General features: G+C 37.6%; 1 protein-coding gene, 1 long non-coding RNA gene and 1 pseudogene across 2 annotated transcripts; 2 read left to right on the top strand and 1 right to left on the bottom strand.

Annotated features, from left to right (window-relative positions):
* Window positions 1-2,368: 2,368 nt before the first annotated feature.
* Window positions 2,369-5,727, bottom strand: LOC147479914 (uncharacterized). Its single transcript, XR_015205446.1, has 3 exons — window positions 5,381-5,727; window positions 4,572-4,704; window positions 2,369-3,782 (listed from the first exon to the last, which is right to left on the bottom strand). It is a non-coding gene; the product is annotated as an uncharacterized LOC147479914 (long non-coding RNA).
* Window positions 5,728-6,746: 1,019 nt separating this feature from the next.
* LOC147479915 (putative disease resistance protein RGA3 pseudogene) lies at window positions 6,747-7,961 on the top strand (annotated as a pseudogene).
* Window positions 7,962-8,031: 70 nt separating this feature from the next.
* On the top strand, window positions 8,032-9,864 carry LOC147479916 (disease resistance protein RGA2-like). Its single transcript, XM_086578520.1, has one exon. It carries the CDS (start codon window positions 8,032-8,034, stop codon window positions 9,862-9,864), a length of 1,833 nt encoding a protein of 610 aa, XP_086434646.1.
* The last annotated feature ends 5,767 nt before the right edge of the window (window positions 9,865-15,631 follow it).

Below are 15,631 nucleotides of genomic sequence, written 5' to 3' on the forward strand. Positions count from 1 at the left end.
CACCGGTTTGGAATCTAGAGTGAGCTGCCTGCCTCCAGGAAATCGACAAACAGTTCCTTCTTTATAGAAATTCACAATTCCTTTTCTAAATCCCTCGTGATAAACATAGTAATATCTATATATATATACTCATATTACCGATTATTTTCAAATACTCTAGTTACCTATGTAGTTTTTCTTTTAAAAGCGTGGATTATGTAGGTGTGAGTTCCCGGATTTCCCATCCTCGAAAGTAGAACAACCTATGACTCCCAAGCGGGCGGTCATAGTAAATAACAACCGATGATTCCCAAAGCGGCGAATCATCGAATAAATACTTCACGACCATCCGGGAACAATCCGAACCTCGCGACCTAGTTTACAAACAACCGGGTAATCCTTACCCGCGATTACAAAATCCATCTCTCTGTCTCCTTCGGAGACAAGAGACGCGAACCTTTCCCAAAACCAGTTTTTCACTTTTAACAAAGAAACAATCCCTCGCTACCCCCAATTTTACAGAAAACCCATTCACGCGAAAGCTATTTATATATATATAGTTTATAGCGAGGAAATACAATGCAAAACATGAATATCATATATACATGCATGGTTGATACACAACTATCTATTTCCTATTTAAACGATTCAAATCATGCATGAAAATAAGCAGGCTATATACTGGTATGTAGGTTCTTACCTTAGCAAGCTCCTTCTCCTCAAGCCCACTTAACCAAATTGAGCCCGCTTACCCGAATCAACTCGAATTCAATCCTATACAGCATATACATATACGTCGGTTGTTAGAATTGATCGAACAACGAAGAATTCTTAACTTAGTATAAGCCGAGAAGAAATCTCAACGCGTTAAGAATTGGTTTTGGGTATTTTTTTCCTATAACTATTAAGCATCAGAGCTACAGGCCCCCTTTCGGGCACTATTACTCGACGGTCTCTACGGCTATTTCGCCATGGCGGGCCCTCATATCGGCGTCCAATCCTATCACGTCTCAATTCAAATTCCAAATTTTAACTACAACCAATCCCATCGCCTTCGATTCATATTAAATCTCGAAATTCACATTAGCGGTTATAAATCGACATGAATCTCTCGAACTTCACATTAACAGGTTGTAAATCGACATGAATCTCGAATTTGAAATGAATAACCAAATTCTTACCAAATCGGCAGAAAAAATCGCTCCGTAGCTTGCTTCTTCACAATTTCGCTCTCCGCCTCCAAACCATTTCCATCACGACATTAAACCCACCCCATTTCGGTTATACTTCCTCCATACAACCAACTACATAAAAATCGAAGTTCAAATTATTTTCTTGAAGTTTAAATTCACTAACCTTTTCATCAAACACGACGCGACTCCAAGGATTTTCTTTGATTTTCGTTAAGCCCTTCCTCTCCAAATAGCTCTTTGTCGAGTTATACAAACCCCCATTCAATATCTCTCATCAAATACAACCTCAAGCTATTGAATTGAATCTAAACATTAATTTGAAACGAATTTAACTTACCTTTCGCAAAAAATCTGGCACGCCAATTCCAATATTTTTTGAATCCCCACGCTTGATTGAGTGTTGTTAGTGATTGGGTGTTTAAATTTTTGGGTGGAATCGGTTGAATTTGGGCGATTTGAGATTTCTCTCTCCTAGGGTTTGAGAGGTGCGAATTGGGGAAGAAGAAGAGAATTTGATTTCGCGATTTCGGTTTGGCCGATTTTTTCCTATTTCGCGATTTTGGTTTTGGGCCTATTTTTGGTTTAGTGCGATACGGTCAAGGCCCAAGCCCAATGTGACCCAATTGGGCTTAAGGTCCTAATACTCCTAACCACCAACTCGTTTGACGTCGCGTCGTAATCATTTTTCCGGCTCATCCCGCTAAATTTAATCTTCTATATTCTATCTCACCGCATGCTATAACGATGACCCACTCATGCGTGTAAAAGTTCGTTAACTTCGTGCCAAGACGCTTAAAACCGCTTAAGGCATTTTGTCAAATTTTCGTATAAGATTTACTTATCTAACGGGCTTAGGAGTCGGAGTTAAGTTCCTTAAGTTTCGTACGTTGGAAATATAAACCCGACCGACCAATTACATAAATGACCCTAGGTTAAATATGAAATTTACCAAAAATACCCTCAATAATAATTCAAGACTTTACAGCTACTGAATTGCATAGGTATTCTTATACCGTTCATCTGATGTCTAGCAGCAGTAGAATTAATCATATAACTCAATGGTGAGAACATTTGGTGTTGACTTCATTCTACATATCGAAAAAGAACTTATACAAAAGTGAATAATTTAATAACCTTGGCCAAGTCAGTTTTAAAACAGACCAAGACAAAGATCTTAATATCTTATATACCTTCGCCCTCCTTTATTAGCAATGTCAACATATAACATGGGACCGCATCATATGCACAAAGGACCAGCTAGAAGTACCAACCCACTGTATGAGAGTTCCTAGGAGACAAATTGAGAGTTGCAAAGATAGCTTCTTAATATTAAAAGTAAATCCTTGAGAAGATTAAAGATGCAAAATAGCTTATTAGGATAGAATCCAAGGAGTTAGAGAAAAAGTCAACCAAAATCAATAAAAAAAAATGAAGAAAAAAATGTAGAATCTTGCATAATAAACAATTAAACACAGCCAGGAAACAAAGGTCTGTTTCGAGACTTGCCCTTAGCGATCTCAGTGCTCAAGTAAAAAAAATAAAATAGTTCCACTATATCAAAAGGGGAAAGTTTACAATTATCAAAAAGCTCATACATGATGACCAAGTCCCGTGATTATCAATAGCAGTGGTACAAACCTTGCAAGTTGTAATTGTATGTGCCACATATGGAGGAACACATGTCAAAAGACCCATCTTGACATGTGTTAAAATACTTCAGTCAGCATGTGTCCACTTCATGGCTTACATGATCCTGACTAACATAATCCTGCTTGGTACCCAAACACCAAAGCATCTACCCACATGAAGCATAGTTACCAGATTTGTCCATACCCCCTGCGTTTCCCGTATCGGTTCGTCCGTACCCTTTTAGGGTACTTTTGCAATTTGCGAATCCAAACACTAATTTCAGTGAATTAACGTCCCCAATTGTTATGGAAGAAGAGCAAGAATGAAGAAAATAATTGGCAGCAGAGAATAGAAAAAATTACCATGGAATACTAACCTTTCTTTGTCAATGCAGTCTAATGTCTCTCTCCCTCTCTCTTGTAATAATCTACTTCCTGTTAGATGCTGTATTTCATTCTTTATGTCTGTGTACAGTGTACTGTTCATGAATGTTTCAAGCTTTAGTTGTTCTAACCTTTTGTTCCAATATGTTTTCAATCTAAGTTACATTGACACGGGTATATGTATCCATATCCAACACTAACACACAGTGTCCGACAAACTTTGAGGTATATATATATATATAGTCTCATAAAAACATATTATAGCGAATTACGACTCCAAATAACTTATCCACTAACTTATCTTAATAAGATTTAATTGTTTCAAAAGCAATTCAACTATTTCATAATATCCAAAGTCAAAATTCAGCCCATCCAGTGAAGATTGTGCTACTAATGCACGTATTACTTGAACAAATGAATAGTCCTATAGATAAACTGGTTAATATTTACCAATTCAACTTTCAATAAAAACAGAAAGGAAAAAAAAATATAGTTGAGTATGCTTAGATGTGTCTCTTGCAATCTCATCGATTTCCCAGCTTTTGAGCTTTAGTGAAGGCCATAGATCAAGCATCAGATAGGCAGAAGTTCCACCACCCTATCAATTAGAAAAACAAATAATAGCTGACATAATTAAAGATGCAGAGAGCAAATGGTATTCCCTCTTAACTGTGAAGTTGCCTGATGATGAAGTGTCAGAGTAAATAGAGCACGCTCAATGGAAGTCTGATCTAAAGGAACATAGCAAGAAATGGGAAGAGGAAGAGAAAGAAGGAAATGAATGGAAAGAAACAAAAGGGCTTCATAATGCATTGTGCTGTGATGAATCAAATCCCTCCTCTATCCACTGGTGAACCAAGTAGACATTAGAGGGATAAAATGAAGACCCGTATGTATGGGAACGATGTTGGAGGGTTGTTGATGGTTTGTAACATAAGTCCTTATTCCTGTGTATTCTCATTCATCAGTGTAGATTATTAAAATTTCTAATTATATTTTGGGTCGTTAGAGTGTTAACATTGTCAGGCAGATGACTTTCAGGTTCACAGGAAGCTGATATCTATTCCATAGGGGCTACCACCTACTCTTTTAAAACGTTACTTGAACTAAATCAATGGAAATGACTAAATCATATGTCTGGATGAACAAAGAGGGAGATCAACTTCCATTGCAACAATCATCAAAGGAGTCGAAAAGAGAGGGGGATGACAGCTGCAAAATTAGTGTTGGAAAAAGAAACTATAAAGATTTTATTCTTCGTTTTTCATTATTTTCAAAAAGCAATGCTTTCTTAGTTTAAATATACAGAGCAAAAGATAGAAAACGATAACACAAAGAAAGATTGAAACTCAAGATTACCACTAAAAAACCTAAGCACAGAACTTACCCTGCACCATCTTTTGCAAAGCCTCAATAGCCAACGAATCTGACCCAACAAACACAAGATTCCTTGTCATAATTTTCGACACAATAGTCTGATCCGACCTCAACCCCTCTGCAATAACTTTTGTAGTAATATCCTAAACCCAAAAAAACACATTCATAACCCCAAACTAAAAAACATCAAAACCCAAACAAAACAACGCATTTTACACCACACCTTGTCAGTAACTATTCCAACGCATTCCAGATAAGCATTAGTATGTACAAATTTGACTTCCACATTAAATGGAAAGTGAGACTGACATATCCTTGTTCCAAAATGGACATAACCTGTAGCAGCCTCATCTACTACTTCATTTTCTTAATTGGAATATTGGATAGGGTGGTGAGGTGGTGAGGTGGTCAGTGGTGGCTAACATATCAACATCTACGAATTATTGGAAAAGCTTATGTGTCCATCTAAGAGAAAAAAGGGGCTATAAACATATCAATTCTGCTAGTGTATGGTTATATGTACCTCTTAAAACATGATTAATTGTTCAAAAGGGGAAGGAGATGGGATTTCATAATTTTGATGCGTCAGGGCACTAAAATCAAATTTTACTCGGCTGATGCCTTCTAACTGTCTAAAAAACTTGAACAGCTTACCATCATCCTATGGTATAAAAATCAATTTCAGATTCATTGTCTAATATACGTGCTTCACAACTTGGGCAAAAGATTAAAAAAAAAATTTGAATCATCTTTGCAACTTAGGAATAATAAGAACAGACATATTAACTATGAAGAATGGAATAATATGAAAATAGTTACCAGTCGATCCCGCTCAAGTAGAGCTTTCCACGCATTTCACACTCCTTGGAAATGAAATACTTATATGCACTTCTCGTTCCCCGGGGTGCGTCTTGTTCCTTGCACTGTTTCTTGGATGTGGATTTTGAAGTTGGTTTAGTTAACAATACCTAAAAGATCTCAAATGAATCCAAGAAGATGATGACGCCACCGAATAAGAAGAAGATAAATTTGAAGTCTGAATTCTAATATGAGAAAACAAAAATGAAATTCGGTACAGAGGGATTTGAGAGGTGTTGCCAGAGAACAACATCTTCTGTAATTTTGATATCACTCTATCATCCTGAACAATTTCTTAGTTTAATTTTGGAAGAAGAGAAGAATAAGAGAGAAGGTTTGAAAGAGATTTTTTTTTTGCAGAGTTGGGAGTGTTTTGTAGAATTGAAAAGAGAATATGGAAAGAGGTTTTTATCTATTTTGGGTTACCTCCGAACAATTGAAATCGGCAAAAAAAAAGGCGTAGAATTCTTTTTTTTATGAAAAATCTGATGTGTCAGTCTCAAAGAAAAAAAGGGGGCTGACGTGGGTCATTGGGAGCATTTTCCACTACTCAGTATTAATGGTCTTTGATAAGGAAGGCGCGATTATTCTTTGTTTGCTTCACAACATTGAGAGTTGTTGAGAGAGAATTGTTCAAATGTAAGACTAGTAGCCCACATTTAGTAGCCCACATTAGGACATAATTTTGTAAAAACAATTTCTCCAATAATCTCATGGTGTGGCCGTGTGGGTCTGTTAAAGACTCAGAAGTCTCCATTGACCACCAATGAAATGATTGGACTTTCATCCATTTCTATGAACTTTCCACGGAAGCGTGACGCATCTTAAAGACTCAGAAGTAGGGCAGGGAATCGGGTTGGGTAGACCCGAACTCGTCCTGACCCGATTATCGAATACATCAGGTTTGGGTTGATTTTTATATCCGTTTATATAACGGGTCGGGTTCGGATTCGGATATAATTTTTGAGTTTTTTTTTTTAATTTTTAGTGTTATCCGATCGGGTTAGTCGGGTTCGGTCGGATTCATATATTAAATTTCGGATATAATCGGGTTGAGGTTTGGATTCGGATATTATGAAACTATTCCAATTCGAATATAGCCATATCCGACCCGAATCCGACCCGATTCCTGCCCTGCTTAGAAGTCTCCATTTCTGTGACTTCATCCATTTTCAAAATGGAGACTTTTTCTCCGTTGTTTCTGAACAAATTTTTTGTGCAAGTGTCCAACCAGTTATTTATTCACAGTCAAATTGTATCAGTATATGCGTTAGGGGGGGGGTGGGGGGAGCTCACTATTATTAATGTAGCAGGCCGGCTAATTTGGTAGTATTATCAAAAGTATCATCATATCAGGACCAGAACGACTTGGATGTGTAGTGAGACATATGCAAGTGTCCAACCCCATTGTTTCTGTACAAAGTCTATTTCAATCAGACGCAAGTGTCCAACTACTTATTTATAAAGTATTTTGTGATATCTTTCTCTCATATTTTCAACAAACACAACACAAAAAATTTATCATCACCCCTTCCTTCACTACGATATGGCCGATGTACTTGTTTCTCCCATTGTTGAACTACTTTTTTCCAATTTAACTTCTCTGACCAGCACCGAGTTTGGTTCACTATATGGTGTGAAGAAGGACTTGGAGAAACTATCCAGCACTCTGACCACTGTTCTATCTGTTCTTGACGACGCCGAGACGAAACAGATCAAAGACAAGTCGATTAGAGGTTGGCTAAGAAAGCTCAAGGATGCTGCTTATGAGGCCGAAGACATTATGGATGATTGCGCATTAGAATTTCAACGCATTGAGTCAGAGGTTGGGGAGCCGAGTTGCGGTAACCAAGTAAGTAACTCCCTCTCAACTTGTTTTCATTTCAAACAACTTGTGTTTCGTCACAAACTGGGAAAAAGAATTAAAGAGCTTATACAAATATTTGATGAAATTGCTGCTGAGAGACACATTTTTCTTTTGAGTTCTGGAGTTAGAGTTGAAAATTCCGCTCAAGACCGAGAAACTAGCTCTTTTCTAACTGAACCGGTAATCTATGGGAGAGTTGAGGACCGAGAAAGTATCGTAAAGATACTGCAAGACAATGCGCGCAGTCAGAATTGTCTTTCCATCTGTCCCATACTTGGAATTGGTGGTTTAGGGAAGACTACCCTTGCTCAATTGATCTATAATGATGAGTGGGTTTATGGTTATTTCCACAAAAAAATTTGGATTTGTGTCTCTGATGATTTCAGTCTCAAAAGAGTTACAAAAATGATGATAGATTCTCTCTCTCCAGAAGCCTGTTATCTTGCCGACTTAGATCCTATGCAGGACTACCTCAGGAAATTATTAAAGAACAATAAGTTTTTGCTGGTATTGGATGATGTATGGGACCATGATCGGGAGAAGTGGAATAAAATAATTCATCTTCTCACATGTGGAGATAAAGGAAGTTCAGTCATTGTAACAACTCGTCTCCCCGACAGTGGTAGAATCTATATGCTTCCAAACATTTGTAGACTCTACCACATGCATCATTAATCCAACACATGAGCTCAGTTTTCTACCAAAGCATGATTGTTGGCTTCTATTCAAGCAATATGCGTTCGGTATGGAGAACGATGAGATCACTCCAAACTTGAGAAAAATGGGTGAGGAGATTATAAGCAAGTGTGGAGGCGTACCTCTTGCTGTAAAAGCACTAGGAAGCCTGTTGCACTCTAGAAATGATGAATTTTGGAGATGTGTAAGAGACAGCAAAATTTGGACTCTTCAAGAACATGGGGAGAATACCATCTTACCTGCATTGAGATTGAGTTACAACCATTTGCCTCCGATTTGGAGACAGTGTTTTGCATTTTGCTCCATATATCCAAAAGATTATACGATGGAGAAGGAAAAATTGATCCATCAATGGATGGCAAATGGTTTTATCCAATCTAGTGGAGGGATAGAGGTGGAAGACATCGGTGGTGAAGTTTTTAACGAGTTACTGAGGTGCTCTTTCTTCCAAGATACGTGTGAAGATGTAACTCTACAAAAAGTTACGTTTAAGATGCACGATCTCATGCATGATCTTGCATGCTCAGCTATGGCCAATGATTGTTTGTCTGTGAAAATTGGTGAGATAAGAGATGTCCCTCAGAAGACACGACATGTATCGGTGACATATGATTCGGCACCATCACAAGCAACTCTAAACACAATTTTTAAATCCCAATCATTCTGCCGCACAATCCTTTTCCAGCACTGTGCAACCAATTCCCTTTTAGAGCCCTTTGTATCAAGGCTTTCACAACTTGAGTACTTAAGAGTGCTAGATCTTAGCAATTTATGGACCTTCAGTAGTCTACCACCTATTTTCGGTTGTTTAAAACACTTGAGGTATCTCAACCTCAGTAACATGAACATTGCATCATTACCCAAATCCGTCTGTAACCTAAGAAACTTGCATATACTAGTGCTAAGCTACAACTTAAAATTAACAACTTTACCACCATCAATCGGAAACTTGAAACAGTTGAGGTGCCTTGATCTTTATCAAGTTGGAATCATGGTTTTACCTGAATCTATTTGCTGCCTAACAAATTTACAGACCCTTAACCTAGAGAAATGTCGCAATCTTAAAATGTTGCCGAAGAATTTGAGCAAAATGAGGAAGCTCAGAAAACTAGTGATTGGCAGTGACATTTACATTCGCATTAACGTTAACGATCCAAAGTTGACTCACATGCCATTGGGAATTGGTGAATTGACTTGCCTCAAGCAGTTAAGTACGTTTGTGGTAAGTCAACTTAGTGACTCTGCTGGTATCCATGAGTTGGAAAAGCTAGACCATCTTCAAGGAGAATTAAGCATACATGGGATCCAGAATGTGTTTGATCCAAGGGATGCTTACAAAGCCAACTTAAGGAGTAAGGAGAGCCTTTCAAATCTACACCTACGGTGGCGGCCAGTTGGTGTGTCTGACGTTGAAATTGAATGCCACAACAGCAAAGAGGTGTTAGAAGCAATCCAGCCTCACTCGAATGTCGAACGTTTGTTTATTTATGAGTACCCAGGTGTGATGTTGCCTGGTTGGGTAGGGTCTTCTACCGCACTTCCAAAACTGACTCAACTCGGACTTTATAACATGCCTAACGTGGAAGGATGGTCTTCAGAATGTCTGCTATTCCCTTCTTGCCTCCAAAGGTTGCATCTTTATAATTGCCCCAAATTGAAATTACCCGCCGTTGCCATCTTCTATTACAAGATTATCTGTGGGGAAAGGCAACGATCCTTCGCTCAAGTCGGTGGAAAAACTCCCCAATCTTTCTCACCTTCAGATACGGAATTTGATGAAGTGGAAACTCTTCCAGAAGCACCTCTACTAAACCTTACGCGTCTGCAACAATTGGAGATCTGCAATTGCGACAAACTGAAAAGGCTTCCCTACGGAACTTGAAAACCTTTCGACAGTTGATAAATTGTGTATTTGGAGATGTGGAGGTTTGGAATCTGTGACGGAGGGCTTACTTAAACCTGACTTCTCTCGAGATTGGCGGATTGTTAATTGTGGGAGTCTAAAATCTCTATCTGAATCATCGCTGCAACATCTAACTGCCCTCCAGAAGTTGGATATTTGGAATTGTCCAGAATTGGAAATCATGTCGGTTGATTTTCATCACCTCATTTCCCTTCGAGATTTAGAATTGCGTTTGTTGCCTCAGTTGACATCTTTGCCAGAGGAAATACAACATGCCCGTAGACTTCAAACTCTTGATATTAAGGATTGCAAGAATTTGAGAAAGTTGCCAGAGTGGCTGCTAGAGCTTCCTGCACTAACTTTCGCTTAGCCAACGTCGTAAAATGTCATCCAGAGCTACATAGAAGATGCGAGGACTGGAACCGGATTCCCCTCCTTCGGGTCGAGAATCGTGTTGAATTGTGAAACCATCAACACCAATGTTTAGGGTATGTTTCTTATCTCATTCTCTACAGAATTTTCTAAACTTTCATTAACTGCATAATGTTCTCTTGACTTTATTGTTAATTTTGTCACCAAAGTTAATTATATGTTAGGAATCAATCCTGGGAGTATGTTCTAACAATAACAGTTAATTTTCAACATATTGATAGTTTCATATTCTTTCTTCACATATTTTTTTTTTTTGGCAATTTAATCTGTATCTGAGGCTTTAGTCCTATGGTTTTGCTCCCCCTCCCTCACCGCCTTTTTTTTTCCAAGTTCTGCTCTTGTTACATTTACACGGGTGCCTATACTCTGTGTCCGTGTGTGAGTGTTGATGTTATGTAGGTTCTGATATTTGGTTGTGTTTTTACTTTTTCTTTTTACACCACACTTTATATCTACGTTTCACTGATTCTCTATATGTTCCTATCACATTTGCGAGCATGTTGATATTTTCCATTCATCTCACGGATTTGCTCTAATTTCATATGAGATAATTTGCTGAAGTATAAAACCTTTTGGAAGCTTTTTCTGTGTAGTGAAAACTTTGTATTGCCAATTTAACGTGTGAAACCCAGAGGTGGAAATAATATTTTTTCTTTGTAGATAATTAGTTGGAAATAAATAATCAGACAATATTCATATGTGAAAGGTGGAAAGCTGGCATTGGGTCCCAGTTGATTAAGTATGACAAATTATCTTTGGGAAGTGAACTAAAGAATTTTGGCGAGCAAGAAGCTCAAGTCCACTCAAAATACTCGTGAGCTTATTCATATTGATGTGCATCCATAAGGTAAATCACCAAGTGAAATTATGTAAGACACTATGTGAAAACTTTGTATTGCCAATTTAACATGTTAAACTTTTTATTTGTCCAGAGTTGGAAATAATCAGACAATATTCATATGTGAAAGGTGGAAAGCTAGCATTGGGACCAGTCGATGAAGTATAACTAATTTTCTTAGGATGTGAACTAAAGAATTTTGGCAAGCAAGAAACACAAGTGCTCTCAAACCTTGCTCTTATTGATGTGCATGTATAAGGTAAATCATCATTTGAAATTATGTAAGTCACTATGTATGTAGTTCTATGATGGTCTATTGCATGGCGTCCCTAAGTACTCAGTCTGTATGTTTATTTGTTTACCCAGTTGCAGTGCCATGAGTAATCAACTCTGCTATATATTCTGTTACCAAAACCCAAGCTCTTCCTATTTGAGGAGGAATACGTGTGATATGATTCTTTAGTCCTATGGTTTTTCTCTCCCCTGTTTTTTGTTTGAATTCTACCTAGTTCTACTCTTAGTTACATTGTCAAGGGGTACCTGTACTCCGTGTCCATGTGTCGATGTTACATAGGTTTTGATATTTGGTTGTGTTTTTATGTTTCCTCTTTACACCACACATTATATCTCCGTTTCATTGATTCTCTATATGTTCCTATCACATTTGTGAGCATGTTGATATTTCATCCATCTCATGGATTTGCTCTAATTTCATATCAGATAATTTGCCAAAGTATAAAACCCTTTGGAAGCCTTTTCTATGTAGTGAGAACTTTGTATTACCAATTTAACTTGTTAAACCTATTATTTGTCCAGAGTTGGAAATAATCAGACAATATTCATATGTGAAAGGTGGAAAGCTAGCACTAGACCCAGTTGATGAAGTATAACTTATTTTCTTAGGAAGTGAACTAAAGAATTTTGGAAAGCAAGAAGCACAAGTGCACTCAAAATACTCGTGATCTTATTCTTATTCATTTTTTTCGTGTATAAGGTAAATCTCATTTCAAATTGTGTAAGACAACTATGATGGTCTATTGCATGCCGTCCCTAATTACTCAATCTGTGGGTTTATTTGTTTACCCAATAGCAGTGCCATGAGTAATCAGCTATGCTATCATGTCCAGTATATCAATGTATGTTTTGCAATTGATGTAGCTGATTTCGAGCTAGTGAAAGAAATCAGAACTTTACTGATTGTAAAGCAATGGAATATGCATTTCTTGTCGCACATAATACATAGACAACCATATTAACGTGTATTTGGCAGTGTCAAACACTCAAATGTGTATGACATGACATCATTTTATTGGTGGCGAGTGAAATATTTGAAATAGTGTTACTGACTTACTGTTGCATACCATTGACTCAGTTGGACGAGAATGTAGTTTTAGCTCAATATACTAGTATTTGCATTGATATATGGAGAAAAGTTTAGAAAGTAAGATGAGGCCGAGATGGCATACAAGAGTAGAATGTGTTTGAATGTGTTTTATCTCTTTTGTTGGTTAATAATGATAGTTTCATATTGTTTATTCACATAAATGGCTACCTGACGTAGATTTCACATTTTGTTTTGGCAATTTTAATCTGTATCTGAGGTGGAATACGTGTGATATGATCCTTTAGTCCTATGGTTTTGCTCTCCCCTGTTTTTTTGTTTGAATTCTCCCTAGTTGTACTCTTAGTTACATTCACAATGGTGCATCCGTGCATGCAGTGTACTTCGTGTCCGTACTGATCAACAATCTCTTATTGGTTGTGTTTTTACTTTTTCTCTTTGCACCACACATTATATTTAAGTTTCACTGATTCTCTATATGTTCATATCACATTCGCGAGCATATTGATATTTCCATCCATCTTGCGGATTTGCTCTATCGTCATATCTGATAATTTGCCAAAGTATAAAACCATTTGGAAGCCTTTTTTTATGTAGTGTAAACTTTGTTTTGCCAATTTAACGTATAAAACCTAGAGGTGGAAATAATCTTTTTTTTAAAGATAATTAGTTGGAAATAAATAATCAGACAATATTCATATGTGAAAGGTGGAAAGCTAGCACTGGGGCCCAGTTGATGAAGCCCAAGTGCACTCAAAATACTCGTGAGCTTTTTCTTATTGATGGTCTATTGCATGACGTCCCTAATTACTCAGTCTGTAGGTTTATTTGTTTACCAAGTTGCAGTGCCATGACCCATGAGTAATCAGCTATGCTATTCTGTTACCAATACCCAAGCTCTTCATATTTGAGTTTATTGGCAGCGTCCCATCTGTAAACCATCTACACTCTCTATCTGGAACACCAGGCCTATTGAAATAATTTTCTTTCCAAGAAATTGAGAGTACCATTTAGCTAATCCGTAATCAGGTGGAATTTGTAGTTCACTAGTATTTTCTTCTTTCTTTTTTTTGTTGCAAAACTGCAAGCAGTGTTTGTCTGTATTTCATGAAGTACCATCGTAGGCATTAGATCTTTACAGTACACTTGGTAGCTTTACAGCCTCACACTTCAATGCGTCTTTTATTCCTATTCTCGATTTTTATTTATTTTTTCCCCCACTTTCCTGATTCTTATATAATAATAATAATGTATTAAATCATAACTCCAGCACTATGATAGCTTTCAGGTTGGTCGAGATTGTTTTGAACAACGCCAGCTCAAGTGCCATGTCGACAATGTTTATGTACATCAACACATAAGGTATATGAAACTACGATCAAGTGTATTACATACATAAGAAAATCCTAGGTCATGCATTGTAACTTTCATTCTGTGTATTTTTCTCCTTGGATAGGAGAACTTGTTTGTGACGTCTCTCTTTTTCTGGAAATAGACACAAACAACTTGAATTGTGTGTCCAGCCTTCTTTATTTCGGAAATTTTATCTCCATTATATAAATATTTGTTTTTGTTAATCTTTCAAGTTAAAAGATGTACCCTTACAATTATGTTAAACCGTGAAAAACATTTGTTCTCACCTTCCCTCCCTAACTTCCTTAGAACTATGGAGTCTGCGAGCTATGATGCTAATTGTTGAGGCGCTGTCAGAACGTGGTGATTAGGAAATGTCTGAGTACATAGGGTGAATGGTAAATGGCTGATGTCATCTTCTAGATTGAATTTCAAATAGATGATTTATAACGTTTGTTACTGTCCTTAATGTGGGGGAATTTATTGAGCCATATCGTGTTATATGTAAATGCCAAAGCCAGTTTAAAGTGGGGTCTGATTTTAAAAGAACTTTTTTTTTTTCAAATTGGAGTTTGTTCAGGTCAGTTCATCTCATACATTTTCTTCTTAGAACCAGAATGTGAAGCCCTAACTAACTGGGTTTGATCATTTTTCCCTTGTGAAATAGGTAGAACTGACAGATATCTCAAGGAAGAGCATCTCCATGAAAACTGCAGTTCATAACTCTTTGCTCGAGAACCTCTGGCTAGTGTCTCTGTACCTCATTCAGATGAAACCAAAGATTTAAGTCTAAGGTAGTCACTCGTCGAGTAGGAAATTTGCAGCACCTGAACGGTGAGTATATGCCCCTTCTTGAACTTCGAAGTCGGATCTGTTCTTTGCAACCTCAGGCTCTTCCATGCTTGACATGTTGAGAAAGAGGAATGTGTGACTTAACTTTGGCAAGAATTTGAGAAAGTTGCCAGAGTTGCTGCTAGAGCTTCCTACACTAACTTTGCTTCACGTCCTCCAATGTCATCCAGATCTACATAGAAGATGCGAGGACTGGAATCGGATTCGCTTCTTCAGTGAGGACTGGAATCGGATCCGCTTCTTCAGTGTAGGTGGTAATCGTAAACGGGATGACCCCATTGCGATATGCAAAGTGTGGTGTATCTGAACAGTAGAGCAAAAGGGTTATCACTTTTACCAAACTCTTCAGTTTTCACCCATTTCGTAAAGTCAGCTGGAACTTGAGATTCACCAAATACGTTCCCCAGAATTCTCAGGATCTGCACAATGTTCATCCCAAGTCTCATAACAGTGGGGCTTAGATGCTTGAGGTTGTTAACCGAGTGCCTCCCCTGTTTATTGGACACAGTTAAAAGCAGGTGAAGTCACACCTACCATTGACAGAAAGGCCACCAACACCCTCACCTTTATATTCCTCATCAATACTTTAATATACACACAACAGAAAAAAAAAAACAACTAGTTTGTTTCCTCTTTAGTATATTAGCATTGTAACTCTGATACTGGTTTTGATAGTTGTGGCTAATGTGTACAACTTTGCTCAGTGGTGGTTGGATAGGTATGTGCTTAGAGTCAACCGAGTTTGAATTTTTAAGTTGCGTTGTAACTGCCGACCCAGTAAAGAATAAAATATTTATTGTTTCAGAGATCAACTAGCAACCTAGTATCAGTTTCCTACTTCCCTAGACCGGAAGGCTGAAGCTGAAACTTACAAGTTACAACACTTCGAATAATTTTGACAGCATGATTCAGAAACGTCATGTGACTCA

Source organism: Coptis chinensis, chromosome 8, assembly GCF_015680905.1.
Source record: "Coptis chinensis isolate HL-2020 chromosome 8, ASM1568090v1, whole genome shotgun sequence".
NCBI lineage: Eukaryota > Viridiplantae > Streptophyta > Magnoliopsida > Ranunculales > Ranunculaceae > Coptis > Coptis chinensis.